This window comes from Bubalus bubalis, chromosome 4 (genome assembly GCF_019923935.1).
Source record: "Bubalus bubalis isolate 160015118507 breed Murrah chromosome 4, NDDB_SH_1, whole genome shotgun sequence".
NCBI lineage: Eukaryota > Metazoa > Chordata > Mammalia > Artiodactyla > Bovidae > Bubalus > Bubalus bubalis.
The window spans coordinates 60381230-60397540 of NC_059160.1; the positions used below are offsets into that span (position 1 = coordinate 60381230).

At 37.4% G+C, this 16311-nt stretch overlaps 1 protein-coding gene across 1 annotated transcript; it reads left to right on the top strand.

Moving 5' to 3' along the window:
- Nucleotides 1-9101: 9101 nt before the first annotated feature.
- Nucleotides 9102-10058, top strand: LOC102415746 (olfactory receptor 9K2). Its single transcript, XM_025282433.3, has one exon. The coding sequence runs from the start codon at nucleotides 9117-9119 to the stop codon at nucleotides 10056-10058; it is 942 nt and encodes a 313-aa protein (XP_025138218.3). The 5' UTR covers nucleotides 9102-9116.
- Nucleotides 10059-16311: the final 6253 nt, after the last annotated feature.

The window sequence follows — 16311 nt, forward strand, 5'->3', positions numbered from 1 at the left end:
AAGGAGAACCAACCAGTCCATTCTGAAGGAGATCAGCCCTGGGATTTCTTTGGAAGGAATGATGCTAAAGCTGAAACTCCAGTACTTTGTCCACCTCATGCGAAGAGTTGACTCATTGGAAAAGACTCTGATGCTGGGAGGGATTAGGGGCAGGAGGAGAAGGGGACGACAGAGGATGAGATGGCTGGATGGCATCATTGGCTCGATGGATGTGAATCTGAGTGAACTCCAGGACTTGGTGATGGACAGGGAGGCCTGGTGTGCTGCGATTCATGGGGTCGTAAAGAGTCAGACACGACCAAGCGACTGAACTGAATTGAACTGAACTGATACACGCTTATGTTCATCACAGTACTATTTACAATAACCAAGATAGGGAAACAACTTAAAGGCCGACTGACGGATGGATAAAGAAGATGCAGTGTATATACAGAATAGAATTATATTAAACCATAAAAAAGATGAAACCTTGCCAATTGTGATATCACGGATGGACTTCAAGGATATTATAAGTTAGATAGAGAAAGACAAATACCATATGACTTCACTCATACATGGAATACAAAAAACAAACAAGCAAAAATCATAATAAGTAAGCAAACCAAACCAATCAAAAATAAACATGTAGATACAGAGAAGAGAATAGTGATTATCAGAGAGAAAGAGGTGGGGGAGTGGAGGGTGAAGTGGGTTAAGGAGATCAACTATATGGTAATGGAAACTAAATTTTCAGTGGTGAGCACTGTGCAGTGTATACAGAAGTAGAAATATAATGTATTCGTGAAACTTGCTTAATATAAACCAGTGTTATCTCAATAAACAATAAATTAAAAAAATAATATAACTTGAAATGCAACAGATATAAAAAAAATTGTTTTTGGTCTCCTTTACAAGGATCGTCTTTAAGGCCAGTTTTTTATGCTTGTTCAAACCCAGAGAAGGCATTTCTTAGCTGTCTCCTTCTCTACTTCTCTCTGTTAAAATTCTAGTTGGTTGACAGCTAGCTTTTTGCTCTTATGAAGCTAACCATCTCTACTTCATTGCTTATCACCAAATTATTTTTAAGTTTCAGAATTTACTTATGCTTGAACTTTTCCACACTTTGTTCTAAATACAATTTACTTGGAGCTCTCTGTTATGGTACACTTTTCATTCTAGGCAAAACCTGTGGTTCAGTTCTCTGAGTGACACCTCTGATTTAGGAGCAGATTTCCGGGTATGGTCAGTAGCCGATGATATTATTGTTCCTTTTTTTTTTTTTTTGATCCTTTTTTAAAAAAATATTTTATTTTATATTTTGACTTTACTATATTGTATTGGTTTTGCCAAATATCAACGTGATTCTGTGGGAGAGGGAGAGGGTGGGATATTATCACTCTTGGCATAGAAACTTCATCCTTTGAACTGAGGCTACTTAAATCAGAGCTCCAGTATTCTGGTTGTAACATGACAGAGGTCAAGCTTCTACCCTATGAATGGAGGCTGGATAAAGAAAGAGATCTTCTGATATGAGTATTGCTACTCCTGCTTTCTTTTGGTCCCTATTTGCATGGAAGATCTTTTTCCAGCCCTTCACTTTCAGTCTGTATGTGTCCCCTGTTTTGAGGTGGGTCTCTTGTAGACAACATATGTAGGGGTCTTGTTTTTGTATCCATTCAGCCAGTCTTTGTCTTTTGGTTGGGGCATTCAACCCATTTACGTTTAAGGTAATTACTGGTAACTATGATCCCGTTGCCATTTGCTTTATTGTTTTGGGTTCTCATATCAGATAAAATAGACTTTAAAACAAAGGCTGTGAAAAGAGACAAAGAAGGTCACTACATAATGATCAAAGGACCAATCCAAGAAGAAGATATAACAATTATAAATATATATGCACCCAACACGGGAGCACTGCAGTATGTAAGACAAATGCCAACAAGTATGAAAGGAGAAATTAACAATAACACAATAATAGTGGGAGACTTTAATACCCCACTCACACCTATGGATAGATCAACTAAACAGAAAATTAACAAGGAAACACAAACTTTAACAATACAATAGACCAGTTAGACCTAATTGATATCTCTAGGATATTTCATCCCAAAACAATGAATTTCACCTTTTTCTCAAGCGCACATGGAACCTTCTCCAAGATAGATCACATCCTGGGCCATAAATCTAGCCTTGGTAAATTAAAAAAAATAGAAATCATTCCAAGCATCTTTTCTGACCACAATGCAGTAAGATTAGATCTCAATTACAGGAGAAAAACTACTAAAAATTCCAACATATGGAGGCTGAACAACACCCTGCTGAATAACCAACAAATCACAGAAGAAATCAAAAAAGAAACCAAAATTTGCATAGAAACGAATGAAAATGAAAACACAACAACCCAAAACCTATGGGACACTGTAAAAGCAGTCCTAAGGGGAAAGTTCATAGCAATACAGGCATACCTCAAGAAACAAGAAAAAAGTCAAATAAATAACCTAACTCTACACCTAAAGCAACTAGAAAAGGAAGAAATGAAGAACCCCAGGGTGAGTAGAAGGAAAGAAATCTTAAAAATTAGGGCAGAAATAAATGCAAAAGAAACAAAAAGAGACCATAGCAAAAATCAACAAAGCCAAAAGCTGGTTCCTTGACAGGATAAATAAAATTGACAAACCATTAGCCAGACTCATCAAAAAACAAAGGGAGAAAAATCAAATCAATAAAAGTAGAAATGAAAATGGAGAGATCACAACAGACAACACAGAAATACAAAGGATCATAAGAGATTACTATCAACAATTATATGCCAATAAAATGGACAACGTGGAAGAAATGGACAAATTCTTAGAAAAGTACAACTTTCCAAAACTCGACCAGAAAGAAATAGAAAATCGTAACAGACCCATCACAAGCACGGAAATTGAAACTGTAATCAAAAATCTTCCAGCAAACAAAAGCCCAGGTCCAGAGGGCTTCACAGCTGAATTCTACCAAAAATTTAGAGAAGAGCTAACACTGATCCTACTCAAACTCTTCCAGAAAATTGCAGAGGAAGGTCAACTTCCAAACTCATTCTATGAGGCCACCATCACCCTAATACCAAAACCTGACAAAGATCCCACAAAAAAAGAAAACTACAGGCCAGTATCACTGATGAACATAGATGCAAAAATCATTAACAAAATTCTAGCAATCAGAATCCAACAACACATTAAAAAGATCATATACCATGACCAAGTGGGCTTTATCCCAGGGATGCAAGGATTCTTCAATATCCGCAAATCAATCAATGTAATACACCACATTAACAAACTGAAAAATAAAAACCATATGATTATCTCAATAGATGCAGAGAAAGCCTTTGACAAAATTCAACATCCATTTATGATAAAAATCCTCCAGAAGGCAGGAATAGAGGGAACATACCTCAACATAATAAAAGCTATATATGACAAACCCACAGCACACATTATCCTCAATGGTGAAAAATTGAAAGCATGTCCTCTAAAGTCAGGAACAAGACAAGGGTGCCCACTTTCACCATTACTATTCAACATAGTTTTGGAAGTTTTGGCCACAGCAATCAGATCAGAAAAAGAAATAAAAGGAATCCAAATTGGAAAAGAAGAAGTAAAACTCTCACTATTTGCAGATGACATGATCCTCTACATAGAAAACCCTAAAGACTCCACCAGAAAACTACTAGAACTAATCAATGACTATAGTAAAGTTGCAGGATATAAAATCAACACACAGAAATCCCTTGCATTCCTATACACTAATAATGAGAAAACAGAAAGAGAAATTAAGGAAACAATTCCATTCACCATTGCAATGGAAAGAATAAAATACTTAGGAATATATCTACCTAAAGAAACTAAAGATCTATATATAGAAAACTATAAAACACTGGTGAAAGAAATCAAAAAGGACACTAATAGATGGAGAAATATACCATGTTCATGGATTGGAAGAATCAATATAGTGAAAATGAGTATACAACCCAAAGCAATCTATAGATTCAATGCAATCCCTATCAAGCTACCAACGGTATTCTTCACAGAGCTAGAACAAATAATTTCACAATTTGTATGGAAATACAAAAAACCTTGAATAGCCAAAGCGATTTTGAGAAAGAAGAATGGAACTGGAGGAATCAACCTACCAGACTTCAGGCTCTACTACAAATCCACAGTCATCAAGACAGTATGGTACTGGCACAAAGACAGAAATATAGATCAATGGAACAAAATAGAAAGCCCAGAGATAAATCCACGCACCTATGGACACCTTATCTTTGACAAAGGAGGCAAGAATATACAATGGATTAAAGACAATCTCTTTAACAAGTGGTGCTGGGAAATCTGGTCAACCACTTGGAAAAGAATGAAACCAGGACACTTTCTAACACCATACACAAAAATAAACTCAAAATGGATTAAAGATCTAAATGTAAGACCAGAAACTATAAAACTCCTAGAGGAGAACATAGGCAAAACACTCTCTGACATACATCACAGCAGGACCCTCTATGACCCACCTCCCAGAATATTGGAAATAAAAACAAAAATAAACAAATGGGACCTCATTAAACTTAAAAGCTTCTGCACATCAAAGGAAACTATTAGCAAGGTGAAAAGACAGCCTTCAGAATGGGAGAAAATAATAGCAAATGAAGCAACTGACAAACAACTAATCTCAAAAATATACAAGCAACTCCTACAGCTCAACTGCAGAAAAATAAATGACCCAATCAAAAAATGGACCAAAGAACTAAATAGGCATTTCTCCAAAGAAGACATGCAGATGGCTAACAAACACATGAAAAGATGCTCAACATCACTCATTATCAGAGAAATGCAAATCAAAACCACTATGAGGTACGATTTCACACCAGTCAGAATGGCAGCTATCCAAAAGTCTACAAGTAATAAATGCTGGAGAGGGTGTGGAGAAAAGGGAACCCTCTTACACTGTTGGTGGGAATGCAAACTAGTACAGCCACTATGGAGAACAGTGTGGAGATTCCTTAAAAAACTGGGAATAGAACTGCCTTATGATCCAGCAATCCCACTGCTGGGCATACACACCAAGGAAACCAGAAGGGAAAGAGACACGTGTACCCCAATGTTCATCGCAGCACTGTTTATAATAGCCAGGACATGGAAGCAACCTAGATGTCCATCAGCAGATGAATGGATCAGAAAGGGGTGGTACATATACACAATGGAGTATTACTCAGCCATTAAAAAGAATACATTTGAATCAGTTCTAATGAGGTGGATGAAACTGGAGCCTATTATACAGAGTGAAGTAAGCCAGAAAGAAAAACACCAATACAGTATACTAACGCATATATATGGAATTTAGAAAGATGGTAACAATAACCCTGTGTACGAGACAGCAAAATAGACACTGATGTTTAGAACAGTCTTATGGACTCTGTGGGAGAGGGAGAGGGTGGGGAGATTTGGGAGAATGGCATTGAAACATGTAAAATATCATGAATGAAATGAGTTGCCAGTCCAGGTTCGATGCACGATACTGGATGCTAGGGGTTAGTGCACTGAGACGACCCAGAGGGATGGAATGGGGAGGGAGGAGGGAGGAGGGTTCAGGATGGGGAACACATGTATACCTGTGGCAGATTCATTTTGATATTTGGTAAAACTAATACAATTTTGTAAAGTTTAAAAATAAAATAAAATTAAAAAAAAAAGAAAGAGATCTTCAAGATATTTTAGCCACTCTTGCTTTGAATATACCTTCTGCATTATTTATGCCTTGGGGATAAGATATATTTGCTGCCTGATACTCTCAAGGTGATGGGCCTCCCTGGTGACGCTAGTGGTAAAGAACTCATCTGCCAATGCAGGAGATAAAAGAGTGGCTCAGTTCCTGGCTTGGGTAGATCCCCTGGAGGAGGGCACAGCAACCCATTCTAGTAGTCTTGCCTGGAGACTCCCATGGACAGGGGAGGTTGGTGGACTACAGTCCATTGGGTTGCAAACAGGTGGACATGAATAAAGCAACTTAACTCTCAGGGCGATATGATAGCCTTCGTCTGGTACCTAGGGGAAGAGATATCTGTGTATTTTTTCCTGCACTTGCTTGAGTGTAGGAAAGTTATGCTGTGCTGAGAGAGGAGAGGAAGGAAGTGGGTCCTTGATCAAATAAGTGTGTGTGTGAATATTTATATTGACTTTATTCACAATATCTGAAATCAGAAAACACCTCAATTGCCCAAGATTTAAGAGTACCAAAATTTGGTACATATGTAAATGGAATACTCATCAATAAAAAGAATGAGTTACTAATAGATATTACAAAAGGAATAAATCTCAAAATCATTTTACTCAGTGAAAGAAACCTGAGAGAAAAGGGTGCATACTATAGGCAAACATATTTATATGCAAAAAAAAAAAAAATCACATTACTGGTTAGCTGAAAATGGAGTTGGAAGCAGGCACAGTTAAAAAAGGGCATGATAAGTCTCTTGGAGGTGATTGAAATGCTCTGTATCTTGATATGGTGATGGTTTCATTGATGTATAAAACAGGCAAAACTCACAGATATGTATACTCAGTGAATATAGTTTATTTCACACTAATTATTTCTCGATTAGTGTTCGAGAAAAAATAATGAGTCGAGCTGCATTTTTAGATGCAAGGAGTTGTGTTTTAGAACTCTGACTCAGATATGTCTTTTTTTGGATTGATGATTTTAAAAAAGATCTTTTTGGTCCTTCCCAAAGGATTCTCACAAGAAAACAGCTCTTGTATGTATGCTGACTCCTATTAGACTCAGGCAGCTTCCACACACTCCCACCCCCAATTTCTTTCTGTTCTTCTTTTATTTTTTAAGTCTGGAGTCCCTATGTTCCTCATGGATCTTGACTCTGGAGTCTAGATATCTTAATAATAAATTTATACTTCTTTCTTTCCCAGGAGGACTATATCCCAGAAGGTAAAGAAAAGCTCAATGCTACAATTATAAAAATTTATACTGTTATGCCAAACCCATTATGAAAACTGTTGCTTTTATTTGAGCAGATTATCAGAGATTCCAGATGACTCAGGACCTCTACTTGGATGTCTAAGACAATCTATTTTTGCTTCATAAAAGCATTCAAGCCCTAGACAATGCAGAAGAGGAACTATCCTATTGATTGATTCCTCAGATTCACTTTGCATAACTACAGAATATAATTCCTGGAAGCATATCAGAATTAACCAGGCATCATCGGAAAATACACTTGTTTGTCTTCTACAAAGGACCATGACTTTTTCCAATGTCAACTACTAAAGGAAAGTTTAGTAGTTTACATAGAGCAGTAAGAAAAATAAGGCTATTTTCTCTAAGGGAAGAATATGAAACTGGGAAAATGAACATGTATTTGGAAATTTTGAGAGGAAAGGGGTTCACTTTATTTTGACATAATGATTTTTAAAATTATTTTTGTAACATAGTCATTAAATTTGTTTACTCTTTCTAAAATTAAAACAATAAGACAAAACATCAGAGTTCTGCTTCTTCTTTTTTACAGAACATGACAAATTACCAAACAATATAAGGTAAGAGTAAATTTGAAAGCATGTGAGTTTTTGACAAATAATAAATCACCAACTGACTACTTGTCTAGTGGATACTCTGGAAAAAACACTCTCCTTTTCCAGATATAAGTGTTTTTAGCTGTAAACTTATTAACATTAGAATGAGTTTGATAGGAATAAATCTCAAAAATTAAAGTAATCTGGTCCCTTGGTTCTAGGCAGGATTTTAAAGAAATATAAATAAGATACATTATTTTTCAAAAAACATTTTACAACTACTATAGTGTTTCCTTTCACTGTCTAAATAATTTATACTCCCAAGACCCTAACTCTGATCTATTTAAAATCTTGCCCCTTTATAATTATCTTCATATTTAATTTTTGATGGATCTGGTGAATAACAAAAATATATCAAGACAACATCATACCATTTTACTGAAAATCATCTGTTCCTCACCAAAATATTAAACTTCTCTCATATTTCTTTATCAAAGAAAAAGTTGATAGATATCACACAGTGATTAGAACATGGGTTCTGGAACCAGATTTCTTGGCGTCAGATTTCAATTCTGACCCTAGTAGGTGTCTTTCAACATATTTTGTTTCTTGGTACTTCATTTTCCTTACTGTAAACTGGGGAATACAATAACACTCACCTCATATTATTGTTGTATGTGTTAAATGAGCTATTATGCAAGCATTTAGAGAAATGGCCTATAAAAGATGCCACATAATGTTTTCTATTATTGTTGTTGTCTACACAGGTTCATATATATAAATCCCTGGGGAGAAGAGTGATCTTATTTGAAGTGTCTAGTAAATAAACTGATGAGGACTGTGAAAGTTATATTCCAGGTAAATAAGAATGTTATGTATCTTTTGTTCAGTATCCATTTCTAAATAAGTCTATCTAGACAGAATAAGTCTCTTTCTTTACTATGAGCGGTCAGTTGAAAAAATGAAGGAAAAATTTTTTTTATGAAACAAATTTTGAGGCTCATCTGAAGAAATTCTAGCATACAAGTGCTGATAATTTTTGTGTTTGGTTGTGCACAAATATTTCTTTGTGAGTATACACATTATATCAGAATCCATGGTTTCCATTAACCACAAAAAATAATTGCACCTTTTAGGTATCTTAAAATTCAATCATTTTCTTCGTATCTGCTGGTACTCTATGCCTGCCAAACTAAATTTTCCTAAACTAGACTACTGAGGCCCTTATCTCCAAACTCAGACTCCAAAATTGCTTCCAAAATGTCATTTATTGAAATATTTGTGCTCTCTTGCAATCTCTATTTCCTGACATTACATTTATTGCATAAATTATGAGTTGGAAATATATACAGAAGTGATACATGCACTGTGAAAGGTATTTGGTGGGAAGACATTGTATTAGATCCAGAAGGAAAAGATCTAATTTCACCACTCGTATAAATTAGTAACTTTTAAGGTGAAAATAAATAATGATTTTAGAACAGTTTTGTGACTCCTAATACAGTAAGAGATGATTTGTAACTGGGATGACAGCCAAGAGTTCATTTGCTTATTTTGCTTTGTACCTCTCTGCAGGTTTCTGCCATGGGTGACAGGGGAACAAGCAACTACTCAGATGTGACTGACTTCATTCTTGTAGGCTTCAGGGTCCACCCAGAGCTCCACATTCTCCTCTTCCTGCTTTTTCTGCTTGTCTATGCCATGATCCTTCTAGGGAATGTTGGCCTGATGGTCATTATTATAACTGATCCCCGGCTGAACACACCAATGTATTTCTTTCTAGGCAACCTGTCCTTCGTTGATCTCTTCTATTCATCTGTTATTGCACCCAAGGCTATGATCAACTTCTGGTCTGTGAGCAAGTCCATCTCCTATGCAGGCTGTGTGACCCAGCTCTTTCTCTTTGTCTTCTTCATTGTGACCGAGGGGTTTCTCCTGGCAGTCATGGCCTATGACCGCTTCATTGCCATCTGCAATCCTCTCCTCTACACTGTCCAGATGTCAACATGTCTCTGTGTTCAGTTGGTGGCTGGTTCCTATTTTTTTGGCTGTATCAGCTCAATTCTTCAGACCAGCATGACATTTACTTTATCCTTTTGTGCTTCTCGGGACATTGATCATTTTTACTGTGACACTCGCCCACTTCAGAGACTATCTTGTTCTGACCTCTTCATGCGGAGAATGGTTTCTTTCACCTTATCTGGCCTCATTACCTTGCCTACCATCATAGTTATTGTTATTTCATATTTGTACATTGTGTCCACAGTTCTAAAGATACCCTCCACCGAAGGTCGTAAGAAAGCCTTCTCCACTTGCACCTCTCACCTGGGAGTCGTGAGTGTACTGTATGGTGCTGTCTTTTTTATGTATCTCACTCCTGACACATTTCCTGAGCTCAGTAAAGTGGCCTCCTTGTGTTACACTCTACTCACTCCCATGTTGAATCCTTTGATTTACTCTCTGAGAAACAAAGATGTCAAAGAAGCTCTAAACAAACTTTTGGAGAAAAAAAGTACTATTCTGTGATTATTATTTCTCTTCCACTAATGAGTGGTGTCTGTTTATTTTGTACTCCTCTGGTCATCAATGAATTTATTCTCCTGAGTATCATAGAAATATTATCAAAAGCTTTTTAAAGGTAATATATTCTTTCCATATAGAACTTTATTTCCATGTGAGCATTGTCAAACGTAAATGTCTTGGATATTGGAGATGCTCTGGAGATGCTCAGAAGCATTGTCCAAGATGAATCTTCACACTAATCTAGTTCAGTTCAGTTCAGTCGCTCAGTCCTGTAAGACTCTTTGTGACCCCATGAATCGCAGCACGCCAGGCCTCCCTGTCCATCACCAACTCCCGGAGTTCACTCAAACTCATGTCCATCGAGTCAGTGATGCCATCCAGCCATCTCATTCTCTGTCGTCCCCTTCTCCTCCTGCCTCCAATCCCTCCCAGCATCAGAGTCTTTTCCAATGAGTCAACTCTTCGCATGAGGTGGCCAAAGTCCTGGAGTTTCAGCTTCAGCATCATTCCCTCCAAAGAAATCCTAGGGCTGATCTCCTTCAGAATGGACTGGTTGGATCTCCTTGCAGTCCAAGGGACTCTCAAGAGTCTTCTCCAACACCGCAGTTCAAAGCATCAATTCTTAGGCGCTCAGCCTTCTTCACAGTCCAACTCTCACATCCATACATGACCACTGGAAAAACCATAGCCTTGACTAGATGGACCTTTGTTGGCAAAGTAATGTCTCTGCTTTTGAATATGCTATCTAGGTTGGTCATAACTTTCCTTCCAAGGAGCAAGCATCTTTTAATTTCATGGCTGCAATCACCATCTGCAGTGATTTTGGAGCCCCCCAAAATAAAGTCTGACACTGTTTTCACTGTTTCCCCAAACAGTTTATTTCACAAAATTGTTTTTTCTATTTGTTTTTATGACATTTTTCTGAACACTATTTTTATACATTATTATCGTGTTTAAACAATTATTTTGTCCAATGTTAGTTTTGAAATGGGTCCTTCCCTTATACACAATCCCGGATGGCTCAGACTGTAAAGAATCTGCCTGCAATGCTGGAGACCCAGGTTTAATCCTTGGGTTGAGAAGATCTCATGAAGAAGTAAATGGACACCCACTCTAGCATTCTTTCCTGGAGATTTCCATAGACAGAAGAGCCTGGAGGGCTACAGTCTATACATGACAAAGAGTCAAACATGAGTGAGTGAATAACACATTTTATACACAATCATTGGAATGTGCAACTTACTTTTTAAAGTAAATGATTCCTGAATTATTACTAATTTCTCTGACATGCTAAAGGGTTTTGACCTGAAACAAACAGACTACCAGGTCTTTCTCTAGCAAATATAGGCTTGTTTGGGATCAGCACAGAATTAAAATTTGTGGTCTGTAATCATGGCGAGCCATATGCAAGTCTCTGCATGCCAAGGGAAGGAGAACCACTTTATAGAAGAAAGATGAAGTTGGGAACTCTGTAGTGAACAGAGTTCTTGGTTTTTCACTGGCTGAGTTTTTGCCAGGGAAAAAGAGTAATCTTCTTGTAGCCCTTCCAAAGGAATGGATCAAAGCCTGAAAAAGCCACCATTGTTTCAGAGAAAAAAAGCCCTGTTCACATTGATGTATGGCAAAAACCACCACAATACTGTAATTAGCCTCCAATTAAAATAAATAAATTAATTAAAAAAATGGGTTGAAGGCTAGCCACCTTAGGAGAAGCAACCTCTGTTCTGCAGGGAACAGGCTGGTCAGTTTCCATGGAAGAGTCTGATCTCAAATCACACCAAAGTGCCAAATGACTAATAACCTAAAGAACCACATATTAACCAGAAAGTCAAAACATTTAAATAGATCCCAAATAAAGCCAGAGTGCTTCAAATGCAATGAGGGTGAAAGCTCAGTTCCAGGATAAACACATCTTTACTCTCCAGAGTTGGTAGGTAAAACAGTAATCAACAATGGGCTCAAAAGAGGGTACTTCACCTGTTTGCACACCAGCCCTAGAGCTGTTGGGAATCTTGTCTGGTCCCTGTGGGGGCCACGGCAATGTTGACCTGAAACAAATAGACTGCCAGATATTTCTCCAGTAAACATGCAGGAGAAGCACAGAGTTGCAGTTCAAGGTCTGCCACCATGGCAAGACACATTCAAGTTCCCGAATGACAATGGAAAGAGAAATCTTTTAAAGAAGAAGAAAGAAAGATTGAGCATGTAAACTACAAATTGGCATTTGCCATATACCTCTACAAGGATTAGATCAAGTACTGACACAGCTGCTGATTTTCAACACTCTCTGAATGGAGTTCAGGGTAGAGAACAGAAATGAGGCATTCTGTGCTCTGGAAAAAACTGGGAGAACAGGTCTTCAGATAATTAGATATTTTCAGGAGCTGATTTTACTAACCCAATTTTTGTGTCTCCTCACATGTAGAAAAACACTAAAATCCATGGTGATAACTGTTCCTTGTAAGCAGCAGAAATCTTCAAAAAATGTGTGCTTGATTTTTGAACAAAAAAAAATATGTGCAAAAAATATGTACACACCTTCAACAAAATCACATATATACTGCATCTTTGGAGTAGTTTTTCAGAGCTATCTGAGGTGCTGTCTCCCAGACTATAGACTTCATTTTGCCCCAAATACAATTTGACTCATGACTCTCAGATGTGTATTTTTTTTTAAGTCAACAGGTGCTGCAGTGAACAAAGAATCCCTGATTTTTCATTGGCTGAGTCTTTCATAGGAAAGAAGAGGAGTCTTTGTCCTTCCCATTGGGCTCTGCTTTGTTGTAGGTGTGAAAACTCCCAACTTTTATCCTTCAATTCCATTTAATTGAGGTTTCTGTTTACTAATCTTTTATAACCATTGTTGAATTTTCACTTGAATCAACTATTTTATATATGCTGTATCAAAAGGTAACAATAATAAGAAACAAACAATAAATAATCTTCATTTTATACATCAGCTTGGGAAATTGTATATTGAGTGTGTCAGCCATAGGGGAGTGCTCTGAGGACCTGCTTGCTCCTGGGTCCTAATATAAAAAACCAAAGTGGGAGATAAAAATATACAAAATTTTTGAGCAATCATTTCCATAAATGAACCTTCATATTTTTTCCTATATTAATTATATAAGGAATATTTAATAAAAGAATAGAAGCTAGGCAGTTATCAAAATAGAATGTGATTCAAAATTTTCTTACTTGCCTCTGTATCTTCATTTATTCTATTAATTTTATTTAATCTCTAACATCATCTGATCTTGTGGTAGGCTTAGGTATAAATATTCTTTAGAGAACTTACAATTTAATGTTGGAATCAAATCATTGGACATGTAATTGAAATCCAGAAATTTTAATTTATTGTTTAATGCACACAAAGAATAAATATGGAGACTGTAAGGTGGGGTGCCTGAGAGTGGGTGTTGGTAATCAAGGAAAGTCTTCTTAGGGCTATATGGAAAATATATTTGAAGGATGTAAGATTGGAGTCAGGGATACTGCTTTATCAGTTTATGTTATTGATGGGGCTTGAAGTATGCCAATGTAATTTTAAAAAGGCTTATTTAAAAATATAAGTATAATACCCAGAACACGGTAACTGATTAGTATGAGAAGGGTGCAGCAAAGAAGGTGTGTCTCATCATTTTGAACCTGAATAATACGTGTGGTGATGGTACAAACCATAAAAATAAAGGAGCTCTTAGCAGGCTAGGAATAGAGGAGAATTTCCTTAACTTGAGAAGTAACATCTACCAAAAATATAGAGCTGAGATCATATTTATGGTGAGAAAGCAAAAACGTTCTTACTAGAATTAGGAACAATGCTTGGAAGTCCCCATTACACAACCTTTCAACATCCAACAGTAAGTCTTAGCTAATACAATGGATAAGAAAAGGAATGAAAAGTGGTATGGACTGAATTATGTTTTTCAAAACTCAAATGCTTAAGCCGTAAATCCAGTACTATAGCATATGACTATAGTGTTGACTCTTGAACAACAATGATCTGCACTGTGCAGGTCCACTTACACACAAACTGCTTTCAATAAATGTATTATAATTTAAAAAAATATTTGCAACTATTTGAAAAAAAATGCAGATGAACTATGTAGCTTCAGTTCAGTTCAGTTCAGTCACTCAGTTGTGTCCGACTCTTTGCGACCCTAAGAATTGCAGCACGCCAGGCCTCCCTGTGCATCATCAACTCTCGGAGTTCACCCAAACTCACGTCCGTCGAGTCAGTGATGCCATCCAGCCATCTCATCCTCTGTCGTCCCCTTCTCCTCCTGCCCCCAATCCCTCCCGACATCAGAGTCTTTTCCAATGAGTCAACTCTTCACATGAGGTGGCCAAAGTATGGGAGTTTCAGCTTTAGCATCAGTCCTTCCAATGAACACCCAGGACTGATCTCCTTTAGAATGGACTTGTTAGATCTCCTTGCAGTCCAAGGGACTCTCAAGAGTCTTCTCCAACACCACAGTCCAAAAGCATCAATTCTTCGGCACTCAGCTTTCTTCACAGTCCAACTCTCACATCCATACATGACCACTGGAAAAACCATAGCTTTGACTAGAAGGACCTCTGTTGGCAAAGTAATGTCTCTGCTTTTTAATATGCTGTCTAGGTTGGTCATAGCTTTTCTTCCAAGGAGCAAGCATCTTCTAATTTCACGGCTGCAATCACCATCTGCAGTGATTTTGGAGCTCCCCAATATAAAGTCTGTCACTCTTTCCATTGTTTCCCCATCTATTTGCTGTGAAGTGATGTGACCAGATGCCATGATCTTTGTGTTTTGAATCTTGAGTTTTAAGCCAACTTTTTCACTCTCCTTTTTCACTTTCATCAAGAGGGGCTTTAGTTCTTTACTTTCTGCCATAAGGGTGGTGTCATCTACATATCTACATATCTGAGGTTATTGATATTTTCCCAGCAATCTTGATTCCAGCTTGTGCTTCAACCAGCCCGGCATTTCCCATGATGTACTCTGCATATAAGTTAAATAAGCAGGGTGACAATATACATCCTTCCTTGACATAATCCTTTCATGATTTGGAACCAGTATATTGTTCCATGTCCATTTCTAAATTTTGTTTCTTGACCTAAATACAGATTTCTCAGGAGGTTTCCCATCTCTTGAAGAATTTTCCACAGTTTGTTGTGATCCACACAGCAAAACAGTCAAAGGTTTTGGCAGTCAATAAAGGAGAAGTAGATGTTTTTCTAGAACTCTCTTGCTTTTTCCATGATCCAATGGATTTTGGCAATTTGCTCTCTGGTTCCTCTGCCTTTTCTAAATTCATCTTGAACATCTGGAAGTTCTCAGTTCATGTACTGCTGAAGCCTGGCTTGGAGAATTTTGAGCATTACTTTGCTGGTGTGTGAGATGAGTGCAATTCTGTGGTAGTTTGGATATTCTTTGGCATTGCCTTTCTTTGAGATTGGAATGAAACTGACCTTTTCCAGTCCTGTGGCTACTGCTGAGTTTTCCAAATTTGCTGGCATATTGAGTGCAGCACTTTCACAGCATCATCGTTTAGGATTTGAAACAGCTCAACAGAATTCCATCACCTCCGCTAGCTTTGTTCATAGTGATACTTCCTAAGGGCCACTTGACTTCACACTCCAGGATTTCTGGCTCAAGGTGAGTGATCACATCATCATGGTTATGAAGATCTTTGAAGATCTTTTTTGTACAGTTCTTCTGTGTATTCTTGTCACCTCTTCTTAATATCTTCTGCTTCTGTTAGGTCCATACCATTTGTGTCCTTTACTGTGCCCATCTTTGCATGAAATGTTCCCTTGGTATCTCTAATTTTCTTGAAGAGATCTCCAGTCTTTCCCATTCTATTGTTCTACTGTACTTTGCATTGATCACTGAGGAAGGCTTTCTTATCTCTCCTTGCTATTCTTTGGAACTCTGCATTCAAATGGGTATATCTTTCCTTTTCTCCTTTGCCTTTTGCTTCTCTTTTATTCTCAGCTATTTGTAAGGACTCCTCAGACAACCATTTTGCCTTTCTTATTTTGGGGGATGGTCTTGATCACTGCCTCCTGTACAATGTCACAAACCTCCATCCATAGTTTTTCAGGCACTCTGTCTATCAGATCTAATCCCTTGAATCTATTTGTCACTTTCACTATATAATTATAAGGCATTTTATTTAGGTCATACCTGAATGGTCTAGTGGTTTTCCCTACTTTCTTCAATTTAAGTTTGAATTTTGAAGTAAGGAGTTCGTGATCTGAGCCACAGTCATCT

Bases quoted from the DNA above. Each gene is read 5' to 3' on its own strand.
- LOC102415746 (XM_025282433.3), top strand. From the start codon at position 9,117: ATGGGTGACAGGGGAACAAGCAACTACTCAGATGTGACTGACTTCATT.